This window comes from Dreissena polymorpha, chromosome 1 (assembly GCF_020536995.1).
Source record: "Dreissena polymorpha isolate Duluth1 chromosome 1, UMN_Dpol_1.0, whole genome shotgun sequence".
NCBI lineage: Eukaryota > Metazoa > Mollusca > Bivalvia > Myida > Dreissenidae > Dreissena > Dreissena polymorpha.
Genome location: NC_068355.1, coordinates 23,405,212 through 23,417,662, shown reverse-complemented (window position 1 = coordinate 23,417,662; position 12,451 = coordinate 23,405,212). Strand labels below are relative to the sequence as shown.

The 12,451-nt window shown below is 36.4% G+C and overlaps 1 protein-coding gene across 1 annotated transcript in view; it reads left to right on the top strand.

Moving 5' to 3' along the window:
* The window catches only part of LOC127844646 (mediator of RNA polymerase II transcription subunit 12-like), a 28,988-nt gene extending 22,363 nt beyond the window's left edge, over positions 1 to 6,625 (top strand). Inside the window, exons 8-12 of the mRNA XM_052375425.1 lie at positions 963 to 1,058; positions 1,478 to 1,600; positions 2,545 to 2,630; positions 5,764 to 6,284; positions 6,615 to 6,625. Coding sequence (XP_052231385.1) covers positions 963 to 1,058; positions 1,478 to 1,600; positions 2,545 to 2,630; positions 5,764 to 6,284; positions 6,615 to 6,625 — 837 coding nt within the window. The remainder of the gene's footprint in view (positions 1 to 962; positions 1,059 to 1,477; positions 1,601 to 2,544; positions 2,631 to 5,763; positions 6,285 to 6,614) is intronic.
* The last annotated feature ends 5,826 nt before the right edge of the window (positions 6,626 to 12,451 follow it).

Sequence of the window (12,451 nt, the reverse complement as noted above, 5' to 3'; positions counted from 1 at the left end):
AAAAAAAAAGGAGACATTCCATTGGGATTTTTTAGCTCCCATTTGGGAAAAATATATACTTTTTGACGATGCTGCGAAGCAACAAGGGTTGGTAATGGGGCCATGCATAGTTTAGATTGACTGTATTGTCTTAAGAGAGGTTCAGTATCAATTTGAAGTGAATCGGTGAAGAAATGAAAAAATTAAAGTAAAAGGCAATTTTGGATGGGTGTGGTCTATGTGGGTGGGGCGCCCCAGGGTTGGTAATGGGGCCATGCATAGTTGAGATTGACCATATTGTCATAAGAGAGGTTCAGTATCAATTTGAAGTGAATCGGTGTAGAAATGAAGAAATTATAGTAAAAGGCAATTTTGGGTTGACGTGGTCTATGTGGGCGGGGCGCCCCAGGGTTGGTAATGGGGCCATGCATAGTTGAGAATGACCGTATTGTCATTAGAGAGGTTCAGTATCAATTTGAAGTGAATCGGTGTAGAAATGAAGAAGTTAATGTAAAATAACCTAAAGAAATTAGTGAAAATCTCTGACCCGGCCCCACCCCAACCCCCATAACTTTTGACCCAGGGGTCAGATCAAAATTACATATAGTGCAGGGTTGCACATATGCTCATAGCTACCATGTGTGTAAGTTTCAAGGTTGTAGTGAAAATAGTGTAGGAGGAGATAGTGGCCAGGACAGACAGACAGACAGACAGAGAGACGGCGGCGGAGATAACCACAATATCCCTACGCTTTTCAAAATAATAATAATAACATTATAGTATAAATTATATAAATTATTGTTTTTCATTTGAAACCACAAGGGTCAAGTGTTCAATATTTGGTGTGTACGATCATAGGTTGGTTCTCAAATCATTCCTTTGGGTTCAAAGTTGACCCTGCCGTAGGGTTTATTTGTTCCTTCCATATTTGTATATTATACTTTTATTACGCAAACTTAACAGTTTGTACTTCCATGTCTTAGTTGAACAACCGAGAACGTCATCTAGAAGAGCAGCGAGTGAGTATGCAGCTCAAGTATGAAGAGGCACAGAAGAAGATTAAGGCTAGAGAGGCAGAGGTAGGCAGAGGGGAGGAAGAGGGGGGGGGGGGGGGGGTTAAGGGTAGGTAGGGGCAGCGAGTATGTATGCAGTGTGAGTATTAAGAGGAGCAGAAGAAGATTAAGGCATATAGATCAGTTTTTACAAAATGCTAAAAATATCTAGGTTCAGCATTTATTGTTTTTTTTATGTTGTTAATTGAAGTCAGTGTAGATGTGAGATAAATTGAGCTTAACTTCCACACACAAACATTATGAAAAAGGTTCAGGTTGTTGATGAACATATTTCTGGCAAAATATTATTAGAAGTATCAATATTTTGTCATTTATATGGACTTGATGAATTAAAAAATAATAGAAAAAGTCTGCAATTGATTGTCATATTGTTATGATCAGCACACTGTTCTGGATGGTATATGCTGGCTCGTTGTATGAACCAGGTACTAAAGCGTCAAGCAGACGAAATGAAGAAGGAAGCAAAACAGAAGCGGCGAGAAGCAGATGACGAGAAATTGAGAAAGCAGCAGGAACAGATAGAGCGGAAAAGAAGGGAGCTGAAACAGGTACACATGCCATTGAATAACCTTAACTAAAGGGTTAGCATGCTTGCTGTTTGCCCTTTTTAGCCTGAGAAAATGGCAAAGGATGTAGTAAAATCTCCCCCAGTACCAGCTATGCAAGGAAAGGTAGATAACTTGTAACTGTGTTCCGTACAGTGTACCTGACCTTGCCACAGATACAAGTTGTGTATTACTCATCTTTAAATGTGTTGGGTGTTGTAAACTAGTCCTCTTGTTGCTGGAAACCCATGGAGGCTCTATGCATCTACTATGGGTGATTTCATTCTCTACTTTGTGATTATAAAACATTTTGCAATATTGAAGATAGCAACTTGATATTTGGCATGCATGTATATCTCATAGAGCTGCAAGTTTTGAGTGGTGGAAGGTCAAGGTCATCCTTCAAGGTCAAAGGTCAAATATATGGCTTCAAAGCGGCGCAGAAGGGGGCATTGTGTTTCTGACAAACACATCTCTTGTTTTTATTGGGGATAACAGTGGTTATAGAAAGGTTATTGTTATTTTTTTTTACAATAATATAATTTATACAAATAAAGGTGGTTTCAACATTGATTTGAAGGGTTTTTAGTGACCTAAATAGAAACAGAAAAAGGCAGAGGCAGAGGTATTAAAATGTATGTTAAATGAAATATTTATTTTAAGGATTTTGATTGAAATCTTACACTTAGATAGTATCATATTAACATAGCAACTACAGAAATATTAAATCAAAGTGAAAGCATTATTATGACAGGAAAAATTGACACCTTGTACTGACCTCTCAATAATACTTAGACATGTTCATTATAGGCCAAATGATGTATAGGTTCATTATAGGCCAAATGATGTATAGGTTCATTATAGGCCAAATGATGTATAGGTTCATTATAGGCCAAATGATGTATAGGTTCATTATAGGCCAAATGATGTATAGAAGTTTATTTCAGGGCCTCAAACCATATACTGCATCCAGTGTGGGGGCAAGCTGGAATCCAGCAGGCAACCTGCATTCCAGGGAGTCCACTGAGAAACAGTATGTGCATTCTACAAATTTGTTTAAACAATTCATAACCCTAGGGGCACACCTTGGGTGATGCCACTTGATTTATGTAGCTAAATAACTTTTAAAAATATGTTATGAATGATAAAGACCTGATGAGTAATCCTTTGTATGTAACATAGTAAGATATGTATAGTGGACCCCTACAACTTTTGTTAAATTCCTGTCCCTGGGGTCAAACCTGCTCCCGGGTCAAATGGGTAATACTAGCATATACTTTATAAGAAAAATAACATCTTTTTTTATGAAACCACAAGGACCGGAATAACCAAAATTGGTTCTTTAAACTTTAAGCTTTTGTTTCAAATCATGCCACTAGGGTTTCAAATGGTGTAAAATATTTGTATTAATTTAAATTACAAAATAACTAAAAAAAAATCTGAAACCACATGTAAACATGACTCATGTTAATGAGCAAGAAACCTGTTGTTCTGATAAAATAATAGATTTACTGGATAGAATATGGTCTGGTAAGGCTTTCAATTATCTGCTGACATTTACTTAATTGATATCATGTCTATAAAAACGTGTTATAAATTAAGAATAACTTGGTACATCAGTAAAGTCCATCTGCAAAGGTTTGTACATGTACAATGTCATTGCTTGTGAAATACAAAGCATTTGACTGTTTCGTTGAGCATATACGGTTTAGCATATATAGTATAATACTACATAAAATTTTTGTGCTTAATTTTTACAATTCTATGTATGTTTAGGTGGGTACACATTTTTAGCTCACCTGATTGCTCAGGTGAGCTTTTGTGACCGGTCTTTGTCCGTCGTATGTCCGTCCGTCTGTCAGTCCATCTGTTAATATTTGCTTGTAAACACTCTAGAGGCCACATTTCTTGTCCCATCTTCATGAAACTTGGTCAGAAGCTTTGTCCCAATAAAATCTTGGCCGAGTTCGAAACTGGGATGTGCAGGGTCAAAAACTAGGTCACTAGGTCAAACAAAAGAAAAACTTTGTAAACACTGTAGAAGTCACATTTCATGCCCAATCTTCATGTAACTTTGTCAAAATGTTTGTCTGAATGATATCTTGGTTTAGTTACAAACGTGGTTCCGATCCGTTGAAAAACATGGCCGCCAGTGGGTGGGGCAGTTTTCCTTATTTGGCAATAGAGAAACCTTGTAAACACTCTAGAAGTCACAATTTTTGCCCAATCATCATGAAAGTTGGTAAAAACATTGGTTCAATTGATGTCTCGGACGAGTTCAAAAATGGTCGACATCTGTGAAAAAACATGGCCGCCAGTGGGCGGGGCATTTTTCTCTATATGTATATAGTGGCAGTTTTCCCTATTTGGCTATAGAGAAACCTTGTAAACACTCTAGAAGTCACAATTTTTGCCCAATCATCATACAAGTTGGTCAAAACATTTGCGTTAATGATATCTCTGATTAGTTTGGAAATGGTCGGGATCAGTGAAAAAACATGGCCTTCAGTGGGCGGGGCATTTTTCTCTATATGTTTATAGTGAAAACATGTGAACACAGGAGAAGTCACATTTTTGGCCCAATTTTCATGAAATTTGGTCAGAACATTTGTTTCCTTGATACGAGAGTTGAGTTAAAAAATGGTTCCGGTTAGTTGAATAACATGGCTGATGGGTAGGGGGAAGTTTTCTCATTATGCCCCCCCCCCTTTCGAAGAACAGGGGTATATTGTTTTGCTCATTTGGGTCCGTCCGTCCACCAGATGGTTTCCCGATAACTCAGGAGCGCTTATGCCAAGGATGATGAAACTTCATAGGTACATTGATCATGACTCGCAGATGACCTCTATTGATTTTCAGGTCACTAGGTCAAAGGTCAAGGTCACGATGACCCGAAATAGTAAAATGGTTTCCGATGATAACTCAAGAACACTTATGCCTAATATCATGAAACTTCATAGATACATTGATCATGACTCGCAGATGACCACTATTGATTTTCAGGTCACTAGGTCAAATGTCAATGTCTCGGTTACCAAAAGCGTAAATGGTTTCCAGATGATAACTCAAGAACGCTTATGCCTAGGATCATGAAACTTCATAGATATATTGATCATGACTCGCAGATAAACCCTATTGATTTTCAGGTTACTAGGTTAAAGGTCAAGGTCACGATGACCCGAAATAGTAAAATGGTTTATGGATGATAACTCAAGAACGCTTAGGCCTAGGATCATGAAACTTCATAGGTACATTGATCATAACTCGTAGATGACCCCTATTGATTTTCAGGTCACTTGGTCAAAGGTAAAGGTCATGATGACCCGAAATAGTAAAATGGTTTCCGGATGATAACTCAAGAATGTTTAGGCTTAGGATCATGAAACTTCATAGGTACATTGATCATGACTATTAGATGACCCCTATTGATTTTCAGTTCACTAGATCAAAGGTTAAGGTCACGATGACCCGAAATAGTAAAATTGTTTCCAGATGATAACTCAAGAACGCTTATGTCTAGGATCATGAAACTTCTTCGGTACAATGTTAATGACTCGCAGATGACACCTAATGATTATCAGGTCACTAGGTCAAAGGTCAAGGTCATGGTGACCTGAAATGGAAAAATGGTTTCTGGATGATAATTCAAGAACGCTTATGCCTAGGTTCATGAAACTTCATAGGTATATTGATCATGACTCGCAGATGACCCCTATTGATTATCAGGTCACTAGGTCAAAGGTCAAGGTCACAGTGCCAAAAAACGTATTCACACAATGGCTGTCAAGGTCACGGTGACTCAACTTAGAAAAATGGTTTCCGGATGATAACTCAAGAATGCTTACGCCTAGGATCATGAAACTTCATAGGTACATTGATCATGACTCGCAGATGAAATAATGATGAAACTTGACCAGGATGTTTGTCTGGACAATATCTAGGTCAGGTTTGACATTTGGTAAAGATGGAATGAACCGACTCCTCTCAGGTGAGCGAACTAGGGCCATCTTGGCCCTCTTGTTGTTAAAACACTTAACATATATGTGTGGCAGTTCATTCAAAAAAACTCTTTATCTCTTTTTATCTGGATACTATGATCAAAACTTTACATACATTTTACAAATGTTTTTTCTTGTTTGATTTATATGTTAATATGATCCTTTCAGAGACTACCATAATGAGAAACCTTGGTGGTTAAAACTGCAGTTCACAAGGTCTGTGCAGGGGAATCCAGACAAGGTATTCACTGTCCAGTGGAAGTCTACCCACAATGTGAGAATACAAAGTGATACATGCAATTGTGAAATCAGAGCCATCTGTGTCCTCCCAGATGGAAAGGTCCTGGTTGCAGACCGCAGTAATAAGAAAGTCAAGCTGCTGGACCAGCAGTACCAGGTGTTTAGTCACTGTGGTGTGACTGACCCTGTAGAGGACATGTGTCTCATCACACCCAAAAAGGTTGCAGTGGCTGTGTCTGGTGATAGTAAAAAACATGAGGTCCAGTTTATCACAGTCACACAGAGCAAGCTAGTTTCTGGCAGGAAGTTTGGGTTACAACATGAATGTATGGGTATTGCGCACTACAAGGGTGACCTGTTTATCTGCTCTGGTGAAGCACTGTTCAAGTACACACTGAGTGGCAAACAGGTCTGCAGACTTTATGAGGATCAATCAGATAGATTGAGAGGTAAGAATTATGGTGGATTCATCCTGATATCATTTGGAATATGTATTAAAAATTATTTTGAAACTTCAAATTTTTAAAAAAATTATGTGTCAATATATTGTTACAACAGCAAGAAAATTATTCGTTATTATTGATTTATTAACATGAGTAATGCAGTATTTTGAGTGTCACTACATGACATGTCTATAAATAGAAACTGAGTTCCTGGGAGAGAGACACTTTCTGAACTGGTCTTAATGTTTTTGTGGTTGTCAATTACTGCACATGTATAATATGTTTTCTCAATTAAAAATACATAATATAAAATAGATACTGTTTAAATTGTTCTAGTTGGATTATAAGAAGTATTCAAACGTATGTATGTCGATAATTAAATATTATTTTTTAACAACTTGCTTCTGTAAGTGGTTTAGTGAAAAACAATATAAAGGAAAAGTTCCAAATTGGTTGTTTGAAACATTAGTGTTCTTTTTACAAACACTTGACAAACACAACTACAGTCGTAACACTGCACATCTATTCAGTATGTCTGCCTGTGTCAATTTCACTTATGTGAGTACACTGTTATCATATTTGTACATGTGTAGGAAATCTATTATTAGTGCATATAGTATCATTCATAATATACACATTGTGATTGAACTGTGTACTTGTTTTCATCTGTGTAATTTTTTCCATGTTTGTAATTGTACATAACATTTCATTTCTAACTCATTAGTCCCATTTCAACATGTCAAACCTTTACACAAAAAAAACTTACAGAACCTTCATGCTACACAAAACTATTTATTATTAATCAATTTGATGCATACATGTAACAACACATGTGTACTACAATATCAATGCAGTATGTTTAATAAGATTATTTAACATTTACAGTAATTCAATATCTTGATGTTACTCTGTTTTGCAGTATACAAGTGTGCTGTGAGTCCCACAGGAGACAGGCTGTACATCATCAACCTCTACAGTGACAAGCTTCTCACCCTGGCCAGGGATGGCACACTCCTGGCTACATACACAGACCCAGCACTACGTGGCCCACATGGTCTACATGTGACCCCTGCAGGCCAGGTGCTGGTCTGTGGAGCCTGGTCCCACACTGTACAACAGGTGGGCTGGGAGGGAGAGAGTAAGCTGGCTAATCTTGCTACTCAGGAGGATGGAGTGTTGTACCCATGGTCAGTCTGCTACAGCAGCACCACATCCTCCATCATTGTGGGACTGATGGGGAGTGACAACATCCTGGTGTTCAGAGTGGAATAGTGTGTACATGTATGTATTAGTTGTTGTAATTAGTGATTAGTATTTCAATGACAATGTGTTGTTTAGCATACGAACATAGTAGTGTGTGATGTTACAATACAACATTGTTTGTGTAGTTAAAGATACAAATAATTTATGTACACATATTCTTAGCTGATTACACATTGTGAGGGGTTTTGTTTGAACATAAGATATTTTGCATATTATGTTATGTTGGCATAACATTTTTGTCATTATGGTCTAAAATTTAAGTTCTTGTAAACTTTCCATGAAAAAAACAAAGCATTTCACATGAAAATTTTATATATAGATGCACCTGTACATAGCAACTAGGGCTATTTTTAGACTTTCATTTCTATAAATACCATGCCATGTAACAAATGTAAATTGATGAATACTTTTATTTATAAAATATGAAATTGTTTAAGTAATCTTTCGAGTAGTATATATTGATACTTTTCGCAATATTTACAGAAAGGTAACACTTTTTTATGAGGGGGTATATTGTTTTGCACATATGTCCGTATGTCCGTCCGTACACCAGATGGTTTCCGGATGATTACTCAAGAACGCTTAGGTCTAGGATCATGAAACTTAATAGGTACATTAATCATGACTTGCAGATGACCCCTATTGATTTTCAGGTCACTAGGTCAAAGGTCACGGTGACTGAACTTAGAAAAATGGTGTCCGGATGATAACTCAAGAACGCTTATGCCTAGGATCATGAAACTTCATAGGTACATTGATCATGACTCGCAGATGACCCCTATTGACTTTCAGGTCACTTGGTCAAAGGTCAAGGTGACTTGACACAGTAAAATGGTTTCCAGATGATAACTCAAGAAAGCTTATGCCTAGGATCATGAATTTTCATAGGTACATTGATCATGACTTGCAGATGACCCCTATTGATTTTCAGGTCACTAGGTTAAAGGTTACAGTGCCAAAAAATATATTCACATGATGGCTGCCACCGCAGCTGACAGTCCGTATCGGGGCATGCATGTTTTACAAACAGACCTTGTTAAATGTGAGATTTATTAATTTGTCGTATTTGATGCTGTTGAACATTTGTTATTTATTTTCATTACATTTATAAAAATATATGTGAGTCCTAAATATAAATACAATAAATACATCAATCTATTCTGCTTCTCCAGTGGCTGCTGAGTCAGGACAACAATGATGAGGATGTGGTGGACAAGAATGGCCTGAGAACGCAGAAGGTAAAATAGACGTTTCAATTGTCAGGCCTTTTCTTGGCCACTTTGGGAAAAAAATGCAATTTTGGGATTTTGACATTTTTTGTGTGAAAAGTCCATTGATTTCAGCAAAACTAATATAATATAACTCTTTGTAATACTTCAAATTATAAAAATCAATTCATAGTATGATAGTAATATACTTTTCTAGATTTAATTGAAATATAATTGAGATATATTAATCATAAGGCACTTATTAAAAAAATAAAAACGCTATTCGTATGGGTCCGTTTCACTTACCCATAAATATACAAGGAAAAGGCATGCTTGTTTATTTCCTATGTATTAAGAATGCAAAACAGATGAGGTAGAAAAGAACAGTATGAATTTACATAAGGTAAACTATCCTCTTTAATTGTTTGTAAACTGTAAACCATTCATATTTGTCTGCATGAAATTTTCTGGTTGAAAAGACTTTCGTGGACACAGTAGTTAAGCGTGGATTGCTCAGTTTGGACAAATAAATGAGGAATTTGTGTCAGTGTGTTTGTGTTAAATTTGTGGATCTGTAAAGCCTTACAATCAATACACAATAATGTCCCAATAATAATAAAGATTTGACTGTGTACCTCCTATTAAGAATAATAAAGATGAATTGGACAATACTGATACGATTTCACAAAAGGTAAAATGACCATAACGCAAACCCTTCTTCAGATTGGGGCTTTCCAAACCTGAGTAACAGAGAATTTCAAAATGGAATTTAAATTAAGCATCGTTTTGGGAAGAGGGGGGCTTAATGCATTCAAATTAATTCAGGGACAATATTTTCTGCTTGTGAGGAATTTTTGTTTAAAGGAAATTTCTTCTAAACAAAAATCAAATCTAGGCGGAAATTGTCGTCTCAGGTTAGCCTGTGAGGACAGCACAGGCTTATATGGGACGACACTATATGCACATGCATTAAGCCCAATTTTCCCAGAACAAGGCTCGAGTTCTTAAGTCGAAATTTATTTGAAAAAAATGCAATAATACATGTACAATAAAAAATGTATGAAGAGAACCTATTCATGTTTTAGGACTTGTTCACAGATTAGTAGAATGGCAATTTTTTACTAAATATAATATTCAGCAATATATATTTAGATTGTATTAAAACTAAGACTAAGAAACGATATATATATATATATATATATATATATATATATATATATATATATATATATATATATATATATATATACATATATATATATAAATTAAAAATAAATAAAATAAAGCATTACAAACACTTTTTGCAGAAAATGTTATATATGAATTTTAAAATCGCTTTTATTTGTGGGACATTAATAAATGTTGATTTCATGGATTTACTGATACACAAATTAAATTCACAAACATAACAAAAAATCAAGTACAAATTCCTTTGTTTTACAAAATAAAAAATCCACAAATTTACATTAAGACGTTTGTAACAGAATTTTACTCCCAGGTGAATGTGGACAGCCATTTATTTCCTTCTGTACAAAGTACAGGTTCAAGGCATTTGCTTATACGCTTGCGGGCTAATTGGCACTGACACTGCAAATTGGCAAAAACGCATATAAAATAATAATTTGATGGGTTTGTGCAATTAAGTTTTATGCAATGAAAACAACCCATAATTTCCAAATTAAAAAAAAAATCTAAGAATTTTGCAAATGTCATTAATAATCACAGTAATTACAGTAATTATTCCTAATTGATGTCATAAGGGGACTTTAGCCAATTTGACCCAAAACATTCGCTGGCTTTTTACTTACGTACTACATGTAGTTCAAAAGGCTGACAAGGCCAACATATTTCATATTGGTTTCCTCCAAATTACAGCAACTGCTCAGCACAGAAGATGACTGTCTGACGAAAGGCTCAGCCGTATCACAGTCCAGTGATGTGGGGGGATGATGCGGTCGTTTCATGTCTTAAGATCGCATCATGAAAGACATTTTAGCTGACACTTGCAAGGGAGAGAACTGAAGATCTGCAACAGCAGTGAGTTGTTTACCTGAAGTTACTGTTTAATTAATTAAGCTGACATTAACAAGGGAGAGAACTTTTGATCTGCACCAACAATTAGTTGTTGCCCTTGTTGCTGTTAAGTTTATGAAGCTAACACTAACAAGGGATATAACTGTAGATCTGCACAAGCAGTGAGTTGTCGCCCTTTAGTTGCCTTCTAATTATGTCTGCCACCGTTTGTTGATTTACTTTTGAATGTTTGTCTATTGAAACATATATCTACAAAAAAACACATTTGGGGAATTTTAAAAGCTAAGTGATTAATTGAATAAGTACCATTAGAAAACATTACATTTTCCATTATGTTTGTGTTGTTATGCAGGACAGAACTGGCAAATAAAAATAAATGAGCCGTGCTGTGGGAAAATGGGGCTTAATGCATGTACTTGAAATGTTATTCCATATTCGTCTGCACAGTGCGCACAGACTAATAGGGACAACACTTTCCTCTTCAAAGGTATTTTTCGTTGAAAGGAATTGTCCTTTTTATAAAAATCCAGTCTAGTCGGAAAGTGTCCTACCTAATTATCTTATGTGGACTTGACATGCTTATCTGAGACGACAATAATTAATATTAATGAGCTGCATATTGGTTTTCGAAATTACATCTCTTCAAGTTGTGAAAGAAATCGTTATTATGAATTTGCAGGTTAATATAACATTGACCAACACTTTTAATGTTTTAATACGAAATGGTTTGATTGAATAAATTGTCATGCTTATTTGGGCAAGGAACCAATGAAATGCCTGATTAAAAATTGATAAGAATGAAATGTATCTATTGAAAACCTTCACATCCTATCCAATAAAGAGGCATAGCTTGTTATAGAGTGTTATATGAACTTTTTTGTTAATGCTTCATATCACCCATGGTGCTGTTGATTTCAGGTGAGCATAAGCATTGTTATCGAGTTGACGTGGCAACAGCACCAGTCGGACACCCCAGGAGCCTCAGTCCAGGACAACCCTTCCCCTCCCATGACCCATAGCTCCACCCCTTTGACCTCCTGCCTCAAAGCTTCGTTGAACAATACCATTCTGCTGGAATGTCTGAGCATGTTGAGTTTTCACAACTGCCATCTCCGTGTCGATCGTTAAGCACTCGAGCCTGAGTAGTTTGTTAAGCTCCAGTGCCGAAAAATAAAAAGTTGGATAACTTGTTACATGCTTTGTGGGACTAACAGAGCAACAGCGAATAATGGGAGAAAATCAAGAAACAGTTAAAGAGTGAAAATTGGAAGCATAAGCTATCCACGGGGGCTACTTCTGATTTCAATAGTAGAAGCATAATGGACCATCCTGATTTGTCCTCTAATGCGTCCAAAATGTTCAAAACGAACGTGCTTTCTACGCAGTTGCTGACAAAACAAACTTTGTTATGAACACTCATAGCATGATGAATACATCAGGCATGGTTCAGGCGCTAATTCTGCCCATCATCGTTAACAAGGTGCTTAAGGTGCACCCATCGGGGTTTGTTACGAGCACTTCACACTCCAAGACAAAACGGCCTCGCATTGAATAGACACTAGATAAAGCGTTGAAAAATGACAGCAGTTTTGTTGTGTGGTCAAGTATGCCATTTGACTTTCAACCCGACATTAGGTATAACTCAAACTCGGCCCTCAGCAATATCAG